The 20,489-nt window shown below is 42.0% G+C and overlaps 1 protein-coding gene across 5 annotated transcripts in view; it reads right to left on the bottom strand.

The window, feature by feature from the left end:
* DMD (dystrophin) overlaps positions 1–20,489 on the bottom strand; it is a 2,141,216-nt gene that overhangs the window by 145,605 nt on the left and 1,975,122 nt on the right. For 3 of the 5 annotated variants that reach the window (XM_084869361.1, XM_084869360.1, XM_084869362.1), the window contains one exon: positions 7,729–7,790. In XM_084869361.1, coding sequence (XP_084725487.1) covers positions 7,729–7,790 — 62 coding nt within the window. Of the gene's footprint in view, positions 1–7,728; positions 7,791–13,964; positions 14,131–20,489 lie in introns of those variants that run through there. The other 2 variants (XM_084869364.1, XM_084869363.1) reach the window with 1 other exon arrangement.

Below are 20,489 nucleotides of genomic sequence, written 5' to 3'. Positions count from 1 at the left end.
ATACTAATTAGACCAGACAGACTAACGACCTTCCAGAAGACCTTCCAGATGAAGCTGTGGCTGCGAGGGCCAAGCCTCTTCCACAGAATTTCATGCATCGGGCCTCTAGTTTATTAATAATATTCATGTACCTTGAAGAAGCTCTTAGCTTCTTGACTTTAACTGGAACTTAACTAGTCCTCTTAACTAAGACTGCTGAAGAATCACACCAGTTTCAAATTCAGCAGAAACAGTTTCAAATTCAGCAGACCCTAAAAACTAAACCCTCATTTGAACATTCTGAACCTCTTCTCGGGCGACAGACATGAGGTTCAGGGCCTTATGATGATGGACTGCCTTTATTTAAGTCACAGGGGTTTTAAAGACCACTTTCCCTGAGAATTTCTAAAACATTCATAAGCCCGTTTCTGAAAATGTAGAGCTTTTGCATCATTCAAGTGAACATCATGAATAGTGAGTTCCTAAACTTGGGCAGCCCTGGCCAGTGTGGCTCAGTTGCTTGATTATAGTCCTGGACACTGAGAAGTCATTGGAATGATTCCCAATCAGGGAACATGACTGAGTTTCGGGTTGGATCCCCTGTAGGGGGCATGCAAGAGGCGGTCCATCAGATGTTTCTCTCCACTGCCCTCTCGAAAATCAGTAAAAACATATTTAAAAAAAATTCGGACAACGGTTAAGTGTGCCTAGATCCTTCTAAAGAATGCCAGAACTACAGGAAAACCAAACCTACCAGAGAAAAAAAACTGAGGGTTAAAGGGGCTTTCGAGGAAGGAAATGGAAATTAAGTTAAGTAATGTCAGTTCATAAAGGACATCTAGATTTTAGTTAATGATTTACAATAGAGTCAGTTAACCTTCTGAAGCTTAATGATTCTCTCTTCATGTTATCCTATTTTTACCTATGTTTCTCCTTTGCAAACTGCTATTCCTGGGCTGTATTGCTGGTATCACTAATGTCAACACCTCATATTGTAGTTCAGAAAGGAGTCATGGAGGGCACTACATGAAGCTTTTATAGTATTTATAATTAATATACCCTCAATAAGACAGACAAAGAAATCCTTTAAGTATTTTTTAAGCAGCACATGCATATTTTATGTGTGTGGGGAGGAGACTTTTTAAAAAATGTCGACTTGGTAGAAAAGGGTATAGGGGGGATAAATGTTATTGGGGAAAAAAAATGTTGACTTAAAATTTCAGTGATGCACTTAAGAACCTAAACATAAATTGTGAGAAAAATGACAGGCTTTTTTAATCATATAATGGCACTTCACATAAATCAATACTATGTAAGTATTTCAAAATAAATTCCAGAGTACGTTACTAACCTTTACTGAATTGTAAATGCCTTTTGGAGCCTTAAGTAGCTTTAATTTTTATTATTATTTTTTAAAAATATTTTTACTAATTTCAGAGAGGAAGGGAGAGGAATAGAGAGATAGAAACATCGATGATGAGAGAGAATCATTGATCGGCTGCCTCCTGCAAACTCCCTACTGGAGTTCGAGCTTGCAACCCAGGCATGTGCCCTTGACTGGAATCGAACCGGGACCCTTCAGTCCACAGACTGACACTCTATCCATTGAGCCAAACCAGCTAGGGCAAGAGCTTTACATTTTAAATCACCTAGATAACTTATTGAAACGATGATATTTCCTTTTCAATTGCAAAGATGCTAAAAGAAACCTGAAATTCACCTATGAACTGAGCCCATTATTACTTCAGAAAAATGATGAAAAACGTGCCTTCTCAACCACATATTCATGGCCCAGTGGGCTTGTGGGAAACAGCTCCAGAGTCTCCCTACCCAATAACAGCTTGTCTAACTCTGCCTATAAGACAGGAAGTGGTGGCAGAACCTTCCTTCTCTCTGTTGTTTTCCCGGAATGCGTATTTTTTAAAAATAGGAATGATTAAACTTTTAGAAACCCATTTGTCTGCAGAGTCAGCCAAAGGTACTTCTTGAAAAATTATGATCGCAGCAAGTTTTGGAAGCAACCTGCCCCACCTCACCCCAAAGTAAGGAAAAACAAACAAAATCCTTAAGACACTTTTGTCTAATACCCTCTTTTAAAGATAAGGATACTAAGGCCCACATAAAAATCGATACGGGAAGCTTTGTTTATTATATATCATTCACCCCAACTGCAATAGGAGTAGTCAGAGAAAAATGTTGAGAGAAAACTTTTCCAGTTATTCTTATTGATTTCTTTCTTAGGAAAACAAGACAATTCTTCTGCCAAACTGTTAATGTTGCGTAAAAAATCTTCTGGAGACCTTCCAATGTTCAAACTCCTAATGACTGTCAGGTCATTATTGGAAATATTGAAATTATTTCTTTACTATGCTTTGTTGTATTTGTGGGAACCTGGTAAATTATTCCACCTCAGAACCTGGAATTGTTTGAATGGGGACACTGCCGAAAAGGAAGGGAAAAACAAATATTTTTTAACATATGATAAAATCTCACTGAAATAGCACCTTTTTAGATCCCTTGAGAACAATCTGAAATGAATTGTTTTACATTTTTATTGATTAAGATGTTACATGTGTGTCCTTATCCCCCCACTGCCCCTCCAAACCACTATGCTCAATTAATATTTCACAAAGGAGGCAAGAACATACATTTTTTAAAATTAATTTAAAAAAAGTTAGCCATGTCTTCTCTAACACGAAACATTTTTAAGCCTGCCTTTTTGTGAATGAACATATTTAGAGAGTAACAACCCGTGAGAAGATCTCTTTGTGTTTAAATTTACCCGAGAAAGTCTACGGGAATCAGGGTATTTAGACATAAATTCTGTATATGCATATATGTGTGGAAGTGCATGTGTGTGAGTGTGTGTGTGAGTGTGGCTATGGTAGCTTTGCTGCCATAGGTGCTCATTGGTTAATTAATTACAACCATAGGGACATTGAGAAATGGGGTAGGGAGTTCTGATGATGAAACCTTTTTGCTAAATATGTAATTGTAGATAATATAAATCCACTGTAGAAAATTGGGGAAAGAAGAATGAAAAGGAAAACCAGCTGGAATGCTATTCGCTAGAGCTCTCCAATATTAACATTTCAAGAAACAGTGCAGCCTTCCAAGTTAATGCTCAAGTGCTACTTTTTCGGCCCTTACAAAATGTTCTTGCCTGACACCACTGTGCTGTTCAGACCCCGGGTAGGGGGCAACACTTGAATGCTTTTGGAAGCAAGGCAGGTAACAAAGTGTGTTGAAAAGGCTGGTTGGAAATTTTGCCGAATTAAACTATGAAAACCTCCTCAGAAGTGGGCATATTTAGGAATGTGTAACATTTCATGCATTTTGTGAGCTATTGCAGCGTCCACAGTAAAGGTATGTCTAAAGTGGGTGGGGGGGGTTATGATGGGGAAAGGCCACGTCCTGATATTTTCAACATGTTTCTGCAGACAGGCTGGGGTTTTATCAGGAGAGGGGCCTGCTAAAGTATGGCTGAAACATTTAACACACCACACAACACCAGTTTTGACGCCATGATACCCTTCTATGAATTGAGTGCAATTGAAGGCTTCCAATCATTTCATCCAGTTCGGAATAGCAATTTAGATCTAAAGAGATACCTCTTGAGGAAAAACGTAAGCCAATATATAAAATAAAATAAAAAAGAAGCCCTAGCTGGTTTGGCTCAGTGGATAGGGCATCAGCCTGCAGGCCAAAGGGTCATCTGTACAATTGCGGTCAAGGGCACATATCTTGGTTGCAGGTTCCTTCCAGGCCCAGGCCTGGGTCCAGGCCCTGGTCTGGGCTTGTGCAGGAGGCAACCAATTAATGTGTTCTCTCACATTGATGTTCCTGTCTTTCCCTCTCTCTTCCACTCTCCCTAAAAATCAATGGAAAATATCCTCAGGTGAGTATTAACAAAAAATAAAATAAAATAGAAATACAAGTTTACTTTTTGGGATGTTCTGCTTATATTTTAACTTTGAAACACCATAATTTAGGGCTGATAAGAGTGGTGATGGTACTCAATCTTGTAGGTTAACTTAGGGATGTAGACACATGACAAACTAAATCAATCATTCCATGTGCAACTGGCAACAGCGAAAGAAGGAGTGCCTATTGTCTAGGAACCCACCATACTATTGCTAGAAGAGCAATGGTTTGTTCCAGAAATACCATTTGAGTAACTGTCTATCTATAGATAAAGCAGGTGCACACACAGCAACCTACATGGACATACTTTACTAAGTTAATAAACTCAATGAGATAAGTGAAAATAACAGAAGCCCCAGGACAAACACCAGTGGAGCCCCTTACAGCTTTGTAGTCCTAATAAATGCTTTCTCTGTACCTGACTTCACTGCCCTGTACAATATGTCAGTGGATATCATCCACCATGCATGATGGCTGCTGACATGTTACACATGCAACACACACAGTAGACTCTCAATAAATGGACATGTGCCCAGCCGGTGTGGCCCAGTGGTTGAACATTGACCAATGAACCAGGAGGTCACAGTTCGATTCCTAGTCAGGGCACATGCCTGGGTTGCAGGCTCGATCCCGTGTGGGGTGTGCAGAAGGCAGCCCATCAATGATTCTCTCTCATCATTGATGTTTCTATCTCTTCTCCCTTCCTCTCTGAAATCAATAAAAATATTTTAAAATTTTTTAAATAAAATAAAAAATGGACATGTTATATGGTTAAGTCACCATTGGAGAAAAGTAACGTTTGATTATAACAAAAATACTGGAATATTGGTTCTGAAAGCTAAAAAACAAATTTGACACCTAGTTCATTTCCAAAATGTTTGTTATTAGGGTATCAAAAAACAGTATTTCAAAGGGGGTTGGAAATAATGTATTTATGATGGCTACATTTTATTTTGTGTAAATGACCTCAATATAGTTGATTTCATGCAAAAAAAAAAAAAAGTTGGTAATAAACAAGCTCTAAATTTTCCTGCAACTGTAAAATTCCATTATGTTCCAAAGGCAGGTGATTTGCCCAAGGTTACAAATGATGCTGGACACCAGTGAGCTTTGAGTTTACCATCATATCCAGCTTCCTGAGAAAGCTTTAGAAATATCGATATGATAAAATTGTATTTAATTCCTTTTGAAGGTACAGACACCAGCTCATTGACAGTTCACAATTAGCTTTTTTATCAACCGTATTTGTGACTTCATATTACACAGTAATTAAAAGCTAGATGGTAGGTAACCCAATACAATAGAATGGAAATATGACCATGGTACATTACTTTTAGGTAATATACCTTTAAAAAAAAGCTAACTATATGCCGAAACCGGTTTAGCTCAGTGGATAGAGCATTGGCCTGCGGACTGAAAGGTCCCAGGTTCGATTCCGGTCAAGGGCATGTACGTTGGTTGCGGGCACATTCCCAGTGGGGGGTGTGCAAGAGGCAGCTGGTCGATGTTTCTAGCTCTCTGTCCCTCTACCTTCCTCTCTGTAAAAAAAAAAAAAATCAATAAAATATTTTTTAAAAAGCTAACTATAAAACATAATGATCAAACTTTTGTAAAAAGGTATGTAGGGAAAGAAAATTTTGAAGATACCTACTAGATTATTAAACTTTAGTTAATTCTAAAGGGGGCTAGATGATTTCTCTTTTCTTTTTCATTTGTTAGCCTGTGTATTTTTTTAAATATTTTTAAAAATATATATTTTATTGCTTTTTCACAGAGAGGAAGGGAGAGGGATAGAGAGCTAGAAACATCGATGAGAGAGAAACATTGATCAGCTGCCTCCTGCACACCCCCCACTGGGGATGTGCCCGCAACCAAGGTACATGCCCTTGACTGGAATGGAACCTGAGACCTTTCAGTCTGCAGACCGACGCTCTTCCACTGAGCCAAACCGGTTTCAGCAGCCTGTGTATATTTTTAAACTAAAAACTATGAAACAGTATTAACTCCACAATAATAATAATAATTTAAAAATGAAAGTAAATTAAAAGATTATCACTAGAGATCACTGTAATTAGAGTGAAAATGATGAGTGGGTTGAGTCTGTGTGAACCAAAGGTTATAATCAGGAGGCCCATGGACAAAATTAAATTAGCTCTTTATTGACAGATTTTTAGTTTCTCTTGAAAAATCTGAAGTCCTGAGAACTCTGTGCTGGGACTATCAGTTTGCCCAACACAGACTCTGCCCACATCAGATAAACTCTTCATTTTCTCATTTGTCAAAATCTAAGCATTCAAATTTACTACCTGTGGTCTAACCAGTGCAGCACTATAAGCCAGAAACATTCTGTAGGGGCTGAAAACGCAGCACTTAAAAGTTATCTGATCTAAATTTTATTACAATTTTAAAAGGTGTGTGTGTGTATGTATGTATATATGTATGTGCACGCACACACACACACTGCTACACTGAAAGTAAAAACAAAATATTTCACTGAAATGTAATAGATATGTCTGGCTAGATTTATGTGATTTCTTTTCATGCTTTTTATTTGTATTTTTTAGATTTTCTAGAATAAACTTACGTAATTTATAAGTAGAAAAAGTTTAGGAAAACGATTTTTGGGGGCTAATACCCCGTTCCTTAAGTCTCTAGAGCTATAATTCACTAATCAATAGAAACCTATGAGAGAAACGTAGTAATTGCTACAAGCAGACAGATACACACATATACCCAACATAGATTTATGTCTACACAATTTGTTTAAGCATCCTGATTCCCATGGGCTTTGTCACATAAGTTCACCTCATGCATTTTTACCTGTAAATACATCCATTCACAGAAAAGCAGGAAAAATTTTTTAGTAGTAAAGACATGACTATTTTTTTTTTATTAAATTATTATCTGTGTACATATTTTAACATTGCCCCCCCCCATACTATTTTTTATTAAAAACAACAATTAGCCCAGCTGGTGTAGCTCAGTGGTTAAAGGTCAACCTATGAACCAGGAGGTCACGGTTCGATTCACCATCAGGGCACATGCCCAGGTTGCAGGCTCCATCCTCAGTGTGGGGCATGCAGGAGGCAGCCATGTGATTCTCTCTCATCACTGATGTTTCTATCTCTCTCCCCCTCTTCCTTCCTCTCTGAAATCGATACAAATATATTTTGAAAACAAGAGCAGCAATTAGTGACAATGTAATGGAATTCATTTTAGATGATTGCAGATGGAACTTCAATAGTATAGAGTGGACCTTCATCCATCATGAAAAGGACTGGTGTTTTCCCCTTATTTGGAGACTGTGTATCTGTTCAAATAAATTCCAAATTATGAGGAGTAAAAGAACTGTCAGGCTCTCACACAAACACAGAACAAGCCATAGGAGGGAAGTCATTTAAATGTTCACACTGATGACCTGACAGGCTTAGAAGTTATAAGCCCTGGAAAGACTGCAGAAAATCCCTTTGCACAACATTTGTGGCTTGGCAAAACGATGTCTTGGTTTTGCAAGGAAGGAATCAATAAGAGCAACTCCAAACAGCTTTCTTCCTTGGTGGAGGGAAAAAAATTGCCATAAATTGCAGGTATTTTTGCTATCTTTTTAGGCTCAAAGAAAACCAGGAGACCTTTCGGCCCATTCGGGGATATTAAATCTCTAGGAATCAGTGCAATTCTAAAACTTATTTTTAAGAAACATCTGAAAAAAGGAAAGGTGGGGTAGGAAGATGTCATTTTGACCCTTTAAACAATCTAGTGAAATGTTCAAGACAACAAATGACTTGCACATACAATCCACTGTAAGAAACACGGCCATGTCCTTACCTAATGACTGGTAGAGCTCTGTCATTTTGGGATGGTCCCAGCATGTTGTTTGGGTCTCGTGGCTAAAACGAAATGCAAAGAAAGACTTTAGGATTTATGATGGGTAGTAGAGGAAAGGAAGGGGGGAAGGCCTGGTTTGCTTTTGAATCATTAAGAATCTGTACTTCAAAGGACTTTCATCGTTTGGAGAATGTTCATCTTCCAAGCGGAAAAGCTCCTACCCTTGCTTTCAAAGGTAAAAGCAGCCTGGCCAGCATGGGTCAACGGTTGAGTTTCAACCTGTGAACCAAGAGGTCACGGTTCGATTCCCACTCAGGGCACATGCTTGGATTGTGGGCTTGGTCCCCAGGAGGGGCCGTGCAGGAGGCAGTCCATCCATGATTCTCTTTCATCACTGATGTTTCTATCTCTCTCCCTCTCCCTTCCTTTCTGAAATCTAAACAAATACCTTTTTTAAAAGGTAAAAGCCTGCCAGAACCGGTTTGGCTCAGTGGATAGAGCATTAGCCTGGAGACTGAAAGGTCTCAGGTTCGATTCCGGTCAAGGGCATGCACCTTGATTGCGGGCACTTCCCAGTAGGGGGTGTGCAAGAGGCAGCTGATCTATGATTCTCTCTCATCGATGTTTCTAACTCTCTATCCCTCTCTCTTCCTCTCTGTAAAAAAATCAATAAAAGATATTAAAAAAAAGGTAAAAGCCATATGAACATATTTGGTAACCAGAATTTGTTTCTTTTGTGTACCTACAAGTCAGTTGCATGACTGTTATGATAAAATGACCTTGTTATATAATCAATAACTGAAAATCAGGATTTCTTCTCCTGTCCAATGGGGAACATTCAGAAAGGACGCCAACAAGTATCCTTCAACTTTGTCAAAGAGAGATCCTAGACATTGCTTTAATAAATAAACCGCCTCGCTTCTCATTTGCTCTAACTGCCCCTGACGTTTTTCTATTACTTTCGTCTCCATATCCAGATCACCCATCCATGATAACTGTATTTCATTTCAGCTTACCGTACATCCATCGCCTGACTAATACATCATACCTTCTCTCTTCCCATTACTTTTAGAATGTCTTTTTAAATTGGTATGCTATACACCACTACACATTTTCCTATATTTACTTGGGACTGAATGAAGCATTCACAGCTCTCTTCCATTTCTTAAAGTTTAGCTAAGTGTGGTTGCCGGCTACCAGCTCCTGCCACACACACAAAAAAGAACAAAACACCCTTGTTCCTCCTTCAATTACATGAATAAATCCGGGAGAGATAACTACATATACTTTTCCTTACTTTGGCCCATCTACATAAATCACCAAAGCATCATATTTCCAGTTTTCAGGGATTACATGACTGGCTTTGATACAGTAAAATGCAGCCTTGAAGGATATTTCAGGACTCGTACTCAGGGCCTATTCATAATCTTTGGGGAAGGGTGGGGATAGAGAGAAGAGAAAACAGCTCAAATGCGGACATTTCAAGGGGAGGCAACAATGTCAAGCAACCTCAGCAGAGGTTTTAAATCTTGGGTTTGGATTCTGGCTCTGTGCCCTACTAGCCAGGAAATTTGAGGCAAGCCTGCTCACCTGGATTCGTTGATATAAACAAGTGTCTGGCACCTTCTAGTGTCCACTACGTGGTCATTTTGTTATGATGTGCCCCCCAAATGAGGGCCCACTAAAAGCAAACCTTTTATCAGTTGATTATAACACAGGTAAGTCAGCCAAGCCTAAATGACCCTTTGTAAAGAGCAAGGCCAAAATGTGATTTAGCTCTGTTTTTAAGAAAGAAACAAAACGGAGAAATGCATATTGTGGTTTGAGGAATAAAACACAATCAGGTCACAAAACACGTGGGTATCCCCTCAAACTGTACAACCTCGGACACCATCCCTCTGATATTTCCCATTCAGTGACTTGAACAGTGAAGGCTACGGAAAGAAATTCACAAGAGAATGCGCACTGGGAAAGGGCTGTTGCCGTCTTTCCCAAACATGTTCATTTCCGTTTTACTTTTCGCAGAGGCAATTCGCTTTTGAGGAGGATGTCCAGGGGCTTCCCAGTCGAGGGAATGTGCCAGAATGGCATCCAAGTCTTTTTTTTCTCTATTCTTTATTAAGGCATGCAATGAATAGGCATCCAAGTCTTAAAAGAGCAAGAGCAGAAGTGGCAGTCCATGCCTCAGGGGGGTTAAGAAGCCCCAGGACCAAGCGAGTTCAAGATCTGGACAAGGGGTGGTGGGACTGGTACTTGATATTCAGAGCACAAGGACACTGCAGCTTGCAGCTTCATGGAAAAAGTGCTGCTTGTTCTTGGGTCTTTTTTAGCTTGGAAAGTGATCGCGTACCAATTCCACCCACAAGTGCCCAGCAAGGGAAGGTTACTTTGCTATGGAGACCACCCTGCATTTCCATGCATATGTGAGCACCAGGAAGGAGAAGTGGGGGGGGAAGTACATGTGTGCACATGTCCAGGCCCTTGTGACACACGCTGAGTACTAGTAGCATCCATCTCCTCGACATGTGGGAGGACTCTAGCATCTTCAATGCATGGGCAGAAAAATGTCTGTCTGTTCTGATAAACCTAACCAGACAGAGAGAACCACTCTGAGGAGACACCATCCGTAATGGACTTCAAATCGGAAGGACACGAGCAAGAAATGCCTTATACTAAATGCAATTCCAACTGAAAAGGGAGACATGTGTACAAGTGAGAGGAGAACCCCACTTAGAGTGGATGAGGGCTTTTACGCAGCTCCCTCCCTCCAAAAAAAATACCTCACAACTATGGATATACTTACATTTCTAGCTTTAAGGAATTTATTCTAGTGGTTACATTATGAAAAAAAAATTATAAATTATTTTTTTAACCCAACAGTCCTTCACTAAACAGAAATTCCCTTTACTGGGAGATGGAAGAAACGTTAAGGCCAGACTCCTATCCCTGATTGTGTGTTACCAAGTACGACTCCTTTCTAGGTCCTCATTTTCCCAAGGACCTGCGATTCTGAGGGGCTTGAATAACCCAGATAAATGACCTTACACAAATCCAAAAGCCAGTCTTCTTTTACCTTCTTCCCCTGCAACACACAAACCTTTTCTTTTTAAGCAATACAAGGTAATGAGAAAAACAGATTTATATTTCACCTTTGCAGCCTTAGTTTCACTTCAATTGCAAACCAGTGTCAAGCAAAAGGAGTGAGCACAGTGAAAGGAAGAAAAATAAATAAATAAAGGGGTGTGACCAAGCCTCAACACTAGAAAAAATAAAAACCATCTTCCAATCATTGAATGCCCAAAGCAGTTGGCAACATAGCCAAAATGACCAGATATTTTTTGGTAGCCATATGATGAACAAAATATTCACTTCCCTGGATGTGGCTATTTTCAGTCTGTGGTGAAGTCTAAGCACTCGTGAGACATTATTGAACACCCCCCCCCCCAATAGATTGGAAAGAGGAATACAATTCAATACAGGATGAATTGCTAAATACAGATCTGCGTAACTCCTATCCACACTGTACCTTACAGGACAAAGCAATTTTTTTTTGTCTGTGAGCAATATAGACTTTACAGCTCTATTTATTACTCTGTGGCTATCTTGGCAAACATTAGAGAATTCTCAGTGACTCCATGAGCAGCAGCTCAGGTTTACCTGAAATATACAGACACTATAGAAAGATATGCTGTGCTGGGGAGGTGGCGGTGGAAGGGTGGGTGGTACTATTTTTAGTAGCTGTCTCTTTTCTGCTCTTCACTTTTCATATTGGAAATGCACTCCCCATACATCATGCCCAAACAGAAAGGAAATTCTGAAATCTGTTCATACATTAGTGGGTACATCTTTGTTCAGTCTTCCTGAGAACAGTGATGTTCAGCATATCAGATCCAAATTCTGTGTACATTAACACAGAGACCGGCTGCACAAATAATCCTTAAAACACTTTACATGTTTAAAAAATGTTATGGTTTTTTGGCCCTGCTGGTTCCAAAGTCTGGCATCAGCTACGCCTCTCTGAACAGCCTTCAAATTCTGACGTCCCCTCTTATTTTCATGTGTACAAACTATAATAAGCTCTCGTTTCCCTTCTCCTTGAGGCGGTGATGGGAACCTGGTGCAAATTAAAATACAAAATCACTGGATGTGACAATAGACCCCGGCAATACCTACTTGTCAATAATAAGAAATTAAAAGCATTACCCTACTGAGCCCAGGTCTGACCTAATTTCCTACCATACAATTTAAATTTTGTCTCACCTTCTTCAGTTTCAAGTAGTGTGCAAGGTTATTATAACCGCCTCAGAGCTGTTCCTGCTGTCAGTGCTGGAATAACCAGACTTATTGAAATTGCTTTTTTAGTTTTCTTAAAAACAAACATTAAACACATTCAAAAAGTAACAAATTTCTATTGCTCTTGCCAGAACTGGCAGTTGCCTAATTAAAATAAGATTTCTTCTGCCACCACTGTTATTTGGTAGTAAAAATATTCCAAACAGTTGCCTTTTTTAAAAGAAAAAAATAGCTTCCCATTACTTTTTCAGGGAAGAAACTAATCGCTATGCAGCAATAGAAAAAAGGTAGCGTTCTCTCGCGATTTGCAGAGGATTAGAGTTTGGCTTTCTATATAATCTGGAGGCCATTGATTGATACACATACACACATACACACACACACACACACACACACACCATTTCCCTTTAATCTGGGGGTCTGACTCTTTTTCTAGAGGAACCTTGGATTTCCATTTGAATGTTGAACTTGGCTTGCATTGCTGGAATACTGGCAGGGTGGGAATGGGAAAATATATGTAAAAGTTCGCTACTGTGGAAAGGAGGTTTAGAGAGATGGGTGTCAATCAAAGCATCAGAAATGCTATTCTAGTCCCCATTTCTTTACCCTGGGGTATTTAGCACGTTATTCTGCTTGGCTCAAGCCAGGGCAAAGATGATGGCAAGGGTGACGGTTCCAGCTGTTACTTGTCCTCGGTTCTATTTGCTTTTTCAGGGCTTAATTCCCACCCACCCTCAACTTTGGCCAAAGCAATTGCACTTCAGGGTCGTGTCCAATCCAAGATCAAACAATGACTGAAACCAATTCCATGCTGATCAAGGGTCAGAGACCTTTCATCAAATCGTGTTTCCTTTGCTCTTCCAGCTTCTCCAAGAACAACTGTATCCTCCGAAGAGGGGGTCTGGGACAAGGAAATGTTAAAAAAAAAATCTAAGCAAAAAGAAAAAGGGGGATGAGGGGGGTGACAGGGAGAGGTGGCAGGAATATAGAAGCAGCGAGACCAGGAAGAGCTTATGGCCACGGAAGAATGTAGATTTCACTTAAACACCGGTTCGCCGCTTACACAGATTGGTTGTTTCAGGTTAAAGCATTTTATAATTAATACTATGCCTCCCTCGGGCAACTAAACCTCTTTGACGTAAGCTTCAAACTTAACTTCACATTTAATCGAGATAAACAGGGTCCTGCCCTTTTCATTGCTACAATCGGGTCGGGAATACCAAACTTTGCTTCAAGATACCTGGAGAAACGCGAGAGAAAGGACACTCCGAAATGACTGCACACAACCCCAGAGGGCAAAGAAAAATAATAAAATAAAATGAAGCCCTCGATCCTCGGTGTCAAACCCCTGACTTTTAACCTTTGGATTGCTTTTTCTTTCTTTCCTGATTTCTGTAGTCCCTGGGCAGGAGACAAACACAGTGGGAACTGCAGCAAGAGAAATGTCAGTTGGAATCCTCGGAAGAAATCAGGCAGAAAGTTGACCTTTTGGCACTTGCTGTGCCATGGGAGGTAGAGCCGCGTGCGCCCCTTCCCTTGGCGAGGTCGAGGGGCGATTTGGGAACAGCCTGTCTGGCTCCCGTCCACGCAGCCCGGAAAGGAGCAGAAAGCTCCAGCGGCCCCAATCCCCGCGTGGGGAACGTGGGGAACGCGCTGTCCCCTCTGGGTACGGTAAGAAATCAGCTTTTTTTTTTTTTTTTCCCTCTCCGAGCCCGTCCCGGAGCCCAGGGAAGGGGGCTCCCCGGGAGCCCCGCACCAGGGACAGCCTCGGGGGCGCACCTGCAGCGGCGCCGCCTGGGACCCGCGGGGGAGCTTCCCCGACGCCCCGAGCCCGGGGTCCTGCCGCCGCGCCTGCCCAAGTTTCGGCCGCCTCGGCTCGCCCCCTTGTTCGTGCCACAAGTGCACGGGCTGCGGGGATCCGAGGGGGGCCACGAGGCACTTACCCCTTGAGCTGTTCCCTCATGGCTGCAAGGGCTCCGCGGACAGGGGAGGGCGAGCAGAGGGGTGAGCTCTCCAGAGCCGCCGGCTCCCGGAAAGTGCAGCGCCGCCGCCGCCCAGGCTCGCAGCTGAAAGCACTGCGGAGGAGCGGGCGCGGGCTGCCGGGCGGGCGGGCGGCGACCAGGCGGGCGGGAGGGGGCGCTGCGGGTAGACGGGGCGGGACCGGGCCAGGCTCCGCCCCCCACGGGAGACCCGGGAACCGGGACTCCAGCAGACCCTGCTCTCGCTCGCTCGCTCGGGGATTTCCGATGGAAAGAAAAAGAGAAAAGAAAAAGAGAGGCAGAGGAGGCGATTTAAGGTCGTCCCAGGAACCTGGAAGCCACACACCGCCCGGCTGGCACTCCCTTAAGACCTCCCCGCAAGACTACTTGTTGTCTAAATAAATTACCTAGGTGCAAATGATCTGACCGCGGGTCATGAAGCATAGGGGCTCAATTTCTTTTTAGAGAATGAACCAACCGATAAAAATCCCAAGCATGATTCCTCTCCAATTGAAGATTAAAGTAGGGGGGCTGGCCAGGGCGGGTGTGGCTCCGTGGCTGAGCATGGACCCATGAACCAGGAGGTCACCTTAGATTCCACTCAGGGCACATGCCCAGGTTGCAGGTTGAATCCCCAGTGTGGGGCATGCAGGAGGCAGCTGATCAATGATTCTCTCTCATCAGTGATGTTTCTATCTCTCCTCCCTTTCTCTCTGAAATCAATAAAAATATATTAAAATTTTTCTAAAGTACTGAGGCTGTAAAGACCTGAAATTTAGTTTACACTCATCATGAGCTAAATGGGCTGTTTAAAAGTTTTTTTATGTGTACACCAGAGGCCCAATGCACGGAATTCGTACATGGGTAGGGTTCCCAGGCCTGGCTGGTGATCACTGCCAATCTGGGGGCGACCTGTGGGGTGATTGGGGATAGGGGGTCCCACTGGCACCCATCTTGCTTGGCCTGTGGACTGGGGGCAGCTCCTACATTGGGTATCTGCCCCCTGGTGGTCAGTGCACATCATAGCAACTGGTCTTTCCACCATTTGGTGATTTGCATATTAGGTTTTTATTACATAGGATGTGATACAGCATTGGTTCTCTAAAGTGGTAGTCCTGGGAACTGCGGTATTAGTAAAACCTGGAAACAAAAACTCCCAGGCCCTAGCTCAGACCTCCTGAATCAGAAACAGAGCACGACTAAGTTTGAGAATCGCTAGTGCAGAATCGAAATAAAACACCACCACCAGTGGTGTGGCACGGTTTAGTCTTTTAGAGAAACCTAAAAGGAAACCATTTCTGATGGAAGACGTGATTGGAAAAGTTACAGGGCCTAGAGCATTCCAATAATTCTAATCTTAGAGTTTGCAATAAGATGATCCAAATTAACTATGCAACATTATTTCAAACTTGGAAATATTCCGACGAGAAGAAAGCCTTCATTACCACAAGAATTTTTTTTTCTCGACCTCCACATATCTTCAATTAGAGTCCAAAGAGTATCTGAAGATAAACTCCCTTAGCGGTTTCATTGTCCCTCTTCGCCCATTTATTTTGTTGGCCGCCTCCTCTTATCTTCTTTCAACCATTTCCTTTTCATTCTCTCCTCTGATTCATGCCACTTCAGTTTGGAGTTCAAAACATGCTTCTCCTTTTTCTTTTTGAATATCCTTTATTTTCTTGCTCAAGATTTTTTCCCGTAGAACGTTAGAACTGAAAGGACCCTAGACATCAATCTTTACTGTCTGTGATAGCTCAGCACAAGAGAAAAAAATAAAATAAAGCACATGAACAAAAGGCAGAGGAAGTGCCAAGTTTCTCCCCTACTCTGACAAACCAAATGAAAATGTAAACGTTATCACTGAAGACATGTGCATGTAGGTATGATTGGTATTGCTATTTTAAAGCAAATATAGCACTTCTTCTGGCATTTTGCCTGGTAGACTGAGGCATTCGTTAGTGTTGTCTTTTAGCAATTTTGAGCCAGTGAGTTGTGGAGGTGGCTGCTATTCCAGTTTGAGGGGGTGGGGGAGAGGCGGGGGGGTGGGGGGGGAAACACACTAGGATTCCATTTGCTTTGGGTCAGGTAGTCCCTTGGTCTAAGTGGATTCTAGGTTTGCCTCTCTCTTTGATCGGAAGAGGACAAGTGTTCTGTGATGAGGAAGATGTGGCCTTTGCAACTGTTCAGTGATGTAATCAATTGTCAATGTGGCAAATCACTCAAGTACTGTTATGTTTATTTCAGTGAAAAGACACAAATGTCGCAGCCTGGGCATTTTTAAATATTAGAAATCAATCAAATAAAGGTTTGCAACTCGTGTGGTGAGTCAGAATTGCATTCTCTTCCTTTCTTGTTGTTTTATTTTTAATTTTGTTTGATTGTTTTACACTTTTAAATTAACTTCTCAAGATCCAGGCACTCTCATATGTTTCTCTAAAATATAAGAGCTCATCTATTTTCTCAGGGTCCAATTAGCAATCTACTAGGAATAATTTGTTAAAAAAAAGGAAAATAAGAAATCACTATTCATATTTTTCTTAAATTTGACAGATGGCAATCCTCAAAAATACATCGTTAAGATCTTTTTTAGATTAGGGTTATAGGCACTTGAAGACTTGTTCCCAAATCTTGATGTTATTTTAGAAATTATATACTGAAAGTATTATTAAGAAATGACATGGGCATCACAGCAACTGTTATCAATTTCAGTTAGATTATGATTTTTGCTTATTAGGGAAAGGCATTAAGAAGAGAACATAGCCCTGGCTAGTTTGGCTCAGTAGATAGAGTGTCGGTCTGCAGACTGAACAGTCCCAGGTTCAATTCTGGTTAGGGGCACATGTCCAGGTTGTGGGCTCGATCCCCAATTGGGGGCATGCAGGAGGCAGCCAATCAACAATTCTCTCTCATCATTGATGTTTCTACCTCTCTCTCTCTCTCTCTCTCTCTCTCTCTCTCTCTCTCAGTCACTTCCTCTCTGAAATACATTAAAACTATTTTTTAAAAGAAGAGAACATAATTTATGTATCTTCATCTATATATTGATGCCATATATGATAATACATTAATTGGTTGTTTATACTAGCCTTTCTTCTTAATAATAGATTTTACTGTTTTGATGTGAACACAGGCATGAAAGGAGTATGAGAGCTCCGCCAGCAGAAAAAATTTTAAGTTGAAATTCTGCCTTCAGAACCTACCATGAGCCTCTTGTCCCAGTGCCATGGCTAGAATGGTACCAACTAGGGTTGGAACTAGGTAGTCTGGCTTTAAGACCCATGCACTTAGCCACTCTGCCATGCTACCATGGAGAGACATGACTTCTTTTATTGTGGGGTAAGAGCTGTATTTTTCTTGTGTGCTCATAAGCAACCTCATTGCTACCTGAGAGCAGAGGGTAATGAATTTGCTAGAAACAGGGGTAAGGAAGGAATGAGATGGGATAAAGTCTAGGAAGGCAACCCCATGCCTTTTTCTATATCCCAAACTATAGTCTTTGAACCACTTAACCATTGTAGGTACTTTAGAAAAATGAGAACCTCTCTGACCTAAGGGACAGTGCTGGAGTGCCTCCTTTCTCCACTCCAGCTCTATTCTCTGTCCTTCTCCACTCTCTCTCTCTGTGCCCCAGGAGGCTGGACCTCTGTGGACGGCATCAATAAGGCTGTCTTGCCTTTTGGCTTCCCTTTGCTTTCAGCCAATGGGAGGCAATGATGAAAGGCCTATAGCAGAAGATGAAAGAGTAGGAGGAGAGAGCTATTGGGGTATTTATTCTCTAAGTTCCTTCTCTTTGGCCTTGAGTCTGGTGGAAGCTGAGTTCCCTTACCCACAGCCACAACTCTTGCTGAGTAGTCATTTCTACAGTGATAGCATTCTCCAGGTTCCTTGAACCATTCCCTCTCCCTGACCTTGTTTTTCCCTGATCCTGACCAGATTTTGTAAACAGCCTTTTTTCATTACCGGTATACTATTTTCAAGCACCGCTTTTGAAGGTACCATCTGTTCTTCCCAGGACCCTGATCAAATAGGGACCCCCTCGGCAAAGCCACCTTCGAAGGCACTACACAGGAGGCTGAGTGTGGACCACTGCTGGAGGAGAACGGTAACTGCACCTATTGGTGCTGAAAATAAGACTAGGTTCATTCACTGGACATATATTTCTAGAAGCCTCCTCTATGGCCCAAAAGGAGCTTCTGGCTGTTGGGGCTAAAGGCAAGTCAATAATTATGAATGGTGATAATGGCAGGAGTATACGTAAAGAGGCCACAAGTGGCTTCTTTCCTAGAGCTTCAATACTCTGCCTGGTCTTTGGGAGAGAATGTCAAAGCATATAGTAAACAAATAGAGAAGGATCTAGAGATGATCCAGAGTTTGACCTGTATCATGAAAACTATGGGGGAGCTTTCTTCAATTTTTATTTATTTTTTATTGATTTCAGAGGGGGAGAGAGAGATAGAAACATAGATGAGAGAGAATCATTGATCAGCTGACTCTTGCATGCCTCCTACAGGGGATCAAGCCCCAAACTCAGGCATGTGCCCTAACCAGTAATCAAGCTGTGACCTCCTGGTTCATAGGTCAATGCTCAACTACTGGGCCACACCAGCTGGGCTGGGGAAGCTTATATATATATATATATATATATATATATATATATATATATATATATATATATATATATATTAGAGAGGGAGGGAGTGGGAGACAGAGCTATGATGAGAGAGAATCACTGATTGACTGCCTCCTGCACACCCCACACTGGGGATTGAGCCTGCAACCCAGGCATGTGTCCTTGCCGGGAATCAAACCTAGGACCCCTAAGTCCTCAGGCAGACGCTCTATCTACTGAGCCCAAACTGGCTAGGGAAGGGGGAGGAGCTTTTTAAAGAAGAAATTTAAGCATACATGGCTCTGCCCGGTTTATCTTTTTTAAAAAGCACTCAGGCAATGGTGTGGAGCTGTATCTGAAGAGCTTGGAATTAGGGGACCAGATACAAGGTGACTGCCGTATGATGCGGACCTGAAGGATGGCAATAGCAGAGAGAGTGGAGAAATAAGAAAATAAGGTCAAAACTACAGGAGTTTTGACTGACTGGATATAAGAGTGTAAGAGAGGGTAGACTAAGGGCAATGATCCTCAAACTTGACCACCACTGTAATCACCTGGAGAGCACTGAAAACTTCACATGCCTGGTGTCATCGCTCAGAGATTCTGATGAATTAGCCTTGAGCACTGGGATTGTTAAGCCTCACCAGGTGATTCTGATACACAGCTGAAGTTGAGGATCACTATTCTAGGGTGACTCCCAAGACTGGACCAAGCTAGGAACTTCAGGGGGAGCGGGCAGGTTTAGGCAGAAGAGGATCAGGGAGAAATGATGAGTTTGAGGTGGCAGTGTGATGTAAAAGTGAAGGGTCCAAGAGGCAGTTGGACATCTAACTCTCGGATTCAGAGGGAAGATGTCAGAATTGGAGCTATCAATTTGAAATGTCAGCACTTCGGGTCATGAGTTTAGATGAGCCATTCTAATAGAGGGTGGGAAGGGCCCAGGGCAGAGGCCAAGCTGCTCCAATCTTCCACAAACATATCGTTTTCTTTTTCAGGTTGCTTTTGGTTTCAACGTTAGTCTGATTTTACCAGCATCAAATGAGAAGCAGAAAGGTAAAGGAAAAAGACAGGGGGTGGGGTGCACCTGGCCACTTGCCTTGGATAGCCCTGAGGGATTTCACCAACCCTGAGGGTCCAGCTTCCTTCTAGCTCCAAGAGTCTCTTTCTAAGCTGCTTTTTTAAAAAATATATATTTTTATGGATTTTTTTTTTTTTACAGAGAGAAAGGGAGAGGGATAGAGAGCTAGAAACATCGATGAGAGAGAAACATTGATTCAGCTGCCTCCTGCACAACCCCAATGGGGATGTACCCACAACCGAGGTACATGCCCTTGACTGGAATCGAACCTGGGACCCCTCAGTGGGCAGGTCGAGGTTTCATCCACTGAGCCAAACCGGTTAGGGCTGAACTGCTTTTTGTTCCCTTACCAATCTTAGGCATAACCAGCATCATTTTGTACAAACAAATTTGGAATATAGACATTGCTTCCATTGAGCATAAGGCATATTTTAGAGTAAGATTTCAACATTTTGGATATCCGGTAAATGCATAAGGATTCCGCGTTTCTCTGTGCATAGTACAAGTAGTAGCCATGAATAGTGGATCAGACATCTCACAAATGCTTACAATGATGGTGAGTCATTGCTAGTTAGGACAAATACAATGGTGCACTCCTTCTAATCTGTACAACAATTCCTTTAGGTCAATGTGAAACCGGCATCTTTTGGACAGAAGACTATCCAGTCACTTGGTATTAACTGGTAAATGAAGAGGCCTCTACATGCAGACACAGAGCACTTCGAATGCACACAAAAGCCTATTTTTCCAGGCCCCTCCCCTGCAGGGAGCAGAGTGAGCCAGAGTGGGGAAAGCTCTCTGA

Source organism: Pipistrellus hanaki (assembly GCF_964339955.1).
Source record: "Pipistrellus hanaki genome assembly, chromosome: X".
NCBI classification, from domain to species: Eukaryota; Metazoa; Chordata; class Mammalia; order Chiroptera; family Vespertilionidae; genus Pipistrellus; species Pipistrellus hanaki.
This window is presented reverse-complemented; position numbering and strand designations above follow the sequence as displayed.